Raw genomic sequence first — 4,108 nt, forward strand, 5'->3', positions numbered from 1 at the left:
GGGCTGCGGCCGCTTGATGGTGTACAGACGTTTTGAGAATGCGTCGAAAGTACCGCTGCAAGCACTTGGCAGCTCGGTGGTCGCGGAGGGACTCTGGGTTGACTTTGGCTTTGGTGATGAAATCTTTGGGTTTGGTTTCGCCAATCGTATGGTTGTTGTTGTTGGGGCTGGACAAAGACGGTTGAGGCGGGGTCGTTGGCTCGATGGGGTTGGGATAGAGGGGTCTAGTACTACTAGTAGTAATACTAGGCCTACAAGGCCCCCTGGTCGACATCATGCGGCCATGCAAGGCATCCACGCGCTTGGCCGTGTCCAGAGGCTCGACAAACAGCGGGGACGACGATACGCCCCCAATGTCGGGGTCGTCACCAGCATCGGGACCAGCCGTTTCACCGACGTCGCTGGCTTGCGACCTAGTATACCGCCAGGATTGTTATGACGTGGCAAGCTCAGAGACATGGTACACCACTAACGAAGCGCGAAACCCAATGTTTGAAAAAAAACTACTATAGCTTTCATTTGAAACACGAGCGACTGATTGCCAAACATGTTGACACCAACAAATAGAGTAAAATGGGCTGGTGGATTCAACCACTCCGTATGGATCTAAGGGGGCTATTGACTATGAAGCACCACAACGGTCGGTATAAAAGCCACAGTTGTATAAACGCATACATCATATATATATCATATATATTGTATATACGTACGCAAACTGGACAGGCTCGACCATGGCTTGGGGGTCGCGCCGGTAGAGGCCAGGTCAAACGTGAGCTGATCAAACGTCGGGCAAGTCTCCGGTCGAAGCAACAACGGCGTAGCAGCAACGAGTTCATTCTCTTCATTTTCCATCGTATGTTGCTGTGTTCCAGACGAGGCGTTGGTCAGCAACGTCGTGTTGTGGGCCGTCAGCGTGGGCACTTTGGGACTGGAGAGAACGCGTCGAAGTTTCGAATGGGACAGTTCTGGCGTCCGACTGCGCTCGGCCAGCGCCTGCGATTTCGCACTCACCTGCCAACATACAAGTGAATATTCAAGATGGCATCAGCCGCAAACGAGATGGAAATGGCCTAGCAACTTGCTGAGCAAGTTAAATAATACCAATTGAAACGGCTCTAGTGGACTCGCGCGATGCTTGTGGCAACTGCCTTCCCCTGTCACGGGAGTCCACAGCGTCGTCGTGGCCGGCCGATTTGACGCGGCGTACTCGTTGTTGAAGAACGCAATTTCAAACCCCGCCGGTTTGCCAGCAACTCGGCCTGTGGGCACGGCAGTGGCTCTAATAGAAATACGTGGCTGAGAGATTATTGACGTCGTGTGTACGTTGTACCGCAACGTCTGGAGCAACGGCGTCATGTATTGCTGCAACCGGTCTTCGGTCGGATGCAGCGCCATGGTCTTGGCAATCAACGCCCCAGCGGATTCCTAAAAAATAAAAGTTACAACGAATAAAATTATACTACGTAGTATTCATTGATATATATATATATATATTTGTATTTACCCGAACCAACACTTCGGCATGTTCCACGGCCAACTTGGCGAGTAGCATCATCACGTGCATGATGTCTGTCTACATAGTTATTCACAAGCGTCATTCGTATACACGAGTGAAGCTGCAAAAGATAATAAAATGTTATTATATAAATAGATAGATAGATATATACATCGGAAAGGCCCAGAAAAGTAGAGATAGTGTAGGGCTTACAAGAAGGGCCGCGTGGAAACGAAATTCACGCACGAGTTTCAACAGAAACGGAATAATATCGTGGGTCATGAGTTTGTGGAGCGTGAAATCCGACGGGTCGTGGCGTAGCACATACAAAAGTTCGTGGACACACACGACTTGGGTGGGGTCGTCTTAGGGGTTGGCTCGCATCACCGCCACAATGCCTACAATACAGATCAGTCATCATCTTCCATATAGTGTTAGAAAACAACTACAACTCTACTAGGAGGACTTCACAGTGTACATTTGTAAGCGCCCATCCAATTGAATCAGTACTATATGACATTTACATCGCTAGTGATACAATAATGTGTCCGTATTGTCATACATATCGATACAGTCAGAACACCCTGTTCTGTCATGAACATCACCACTGCCCTGAAGCCTCAGGTAGCAGCATTGGCTGCAGCTAGTAGGAGGTATTTGTGCCTCTTAGAGGCTTTTCCTTAGATAGTAGGTAGCCAGTCATATCCACGGTACATCATTAGGATGCCGTGTCCTGATTGGCTAGCCATTAGCTAGTCCGCCTAGCCTTTAGAGCCAGTTGTTCTCACTGGTAGCTAAGCTAATTCACTTTTTCCGTTTCACCCGCAACCACCCAGTGTTCCCCCTGGCTTTTGTACCTTCCCACTGGTTATGCGCTCGTGGACTCGACAACTTTGACGAGTGGCACTTTGAGTTGACCACGATCGTCCTCCAAGGAGAAGGCCTGATAACTCAGGCGACGCAATGCACTGGCATCGAAGCCAAGTGGTCAATCAAGGGCCTGACGCGTGCATTTCGCGTCCTCGAGTGCTACACCAAGAAATGGCGCCGGCACATCGACAACGCAGTCTTTCGACCGTCATCGAAGCCACCACTCCCGCCACTAGTCCTTGATGACGTGGCGCCCAAGCTCATCGATCCTATCATGGAATACCTGGTCGAACATCGTTCAGCCAAGTTGCTCGAAGCTCGCGCGGCCAAAGCTAGAGCACCTCCTGAAATCCAAACACGCGGATGTCGAACGATCCATCGCGTTGGTCTACGCGTTGCTGTCGGAGGCAATGCGCCGCGACGCCGCGGCTGCAAACCTTGGTCAATGCGCCCACTGCATCATCGAGTGGCTTCAGCGGCAAGTTCTGCAGCGAAGAGCAGAAGTTTGCGTCCGCCGTGGATGTCTGCACCAAGTTCCACTGCTTCAAGTTCGAGCGATATTGCTCAACTTGACGGCAGTCTGGCCACTTTCGACAAGCTTCGAAAGGCCGTCGAAAAACACGAGAGCACGACTCTCAGCGACAGCCTTGTTGTCCGCGCTGTCTGATTGTATTGCACACTACGATGTGCAAGTATGGCGCGGTGCTCGACCGAGAATCCCATACACCCAGCTGCGGGAACTATTGCCGCAGCACTGGCACGAGTTGACCCAGAAATACCCTGATTTCTTGGGTCCCAAACCGACGGCTCATGCCGTTCCGGTTCATGGTTCGGGCCAAGCGCCCGAAATCACTCGATCGAGCGCGTTACGCCTCTCGAGCTATGATGGCTACGGTCAAACGACCGGCCTCAGTCCATGGCGCTCTCAGCGCGACATGCCACGCAAAGATCGCGGCTATTGTGACTACTGCGCACATGCAGGTCACCGCACGATAGATTGCACGAAGCTTTCTCGTGCATTCTACCAAAACGCGGTGCGACGCGATTTTGTCTTCCCACCCGGATGGGTGGCGATCCCACCAGGGCAACTCCCACCGCACGGCGGTGGTCGACGAAACCAACACGGCCAGGGTAGTGGGCATTCCCACCCCGACAAAAGACCCACCAATCGCCTACGCGGCGGTCGTGGAGGCGGTCGATCCGCCCATCACCAAGTTGATGTTGGTGCGTTGCTTAACGCACTCCGACAAGGCCTATCCCATGGCGGTCAAAACCGAGGCGGCTACGTCCATGGCGTCCGCTCCCAACGTGGTTACGATCACGGCGGTTGGAACAAAGAGTCGCGTCTTCGGACCGACGCGATCAACGTGACCGATGTCCGTTTCGTCACCACGGCGATCGCAACCACTCGCGCGATCGGCCCGATGATTTCTTCAATGATGATTATCATTGTTTGGCTCCTCCAGAGCTGTACCCCGTCCAAGATAACCGGCGAAGCCGCAGTCGTGGTACCCACCAAGGTGGCCCCGGTGAAAATACCGGAGGAAACGACCATCGTAGTCGTAGCGTAAATCGCAGCGACGCTTCTCGTCAACATGACCAGACTCGTTATTTCAATCTTCATGAACAGGCACCTTTGCCAAAAATTACGACATCTCGTGACAACAAATCGGCATCAATGCCTCGATTATCTGCACCTAGATTAAATGAACGTCAATCGGTATCATTGCCTAGATTAACGAC

General features: G+C 52.2%; 1 protein-coding gene across 1 annotated transcript; it reads right to left on the reverse strand.

Annotated features, from left to right (window-relative positions):
* Positions 1 to 25: 25 nt before the first annotated feature.
* On the reverse strand, positions 26 to 1,564 carry H257_18704 (hypothetical protein; the record flags this gene model as incomplete). Its single annotated transcript, XM_009847821.1, has 5 exons — positions 26 to 413; positions 707 to 1,011; positions 1,102 to 1,279; positions 1,331 to 1,425; positions 1,505 to 1,564. Coding segments are annotated over 5 exons (1,026 nt in total), but the record flags the coding sequence as incomplete, so codon positions are not given.
* Positions 1,565 to 4,108: the final 2,544 nt, after the last annotated feature.

The sequence above is a fragment of the Aphanomyces astaci genome (assembly GCF_000520075.1).
Source record: "Aphanomyces astaci strain APO3 unplaced genomic scaffold supercont1.203, whole genome shotgun sequence".
NCBI lineage: Eukaryota > Oomycota > Saprolegniomycetes > Saprolegniales > Verrucalvaceae > Aphanomyces > Aphanomyces astaci.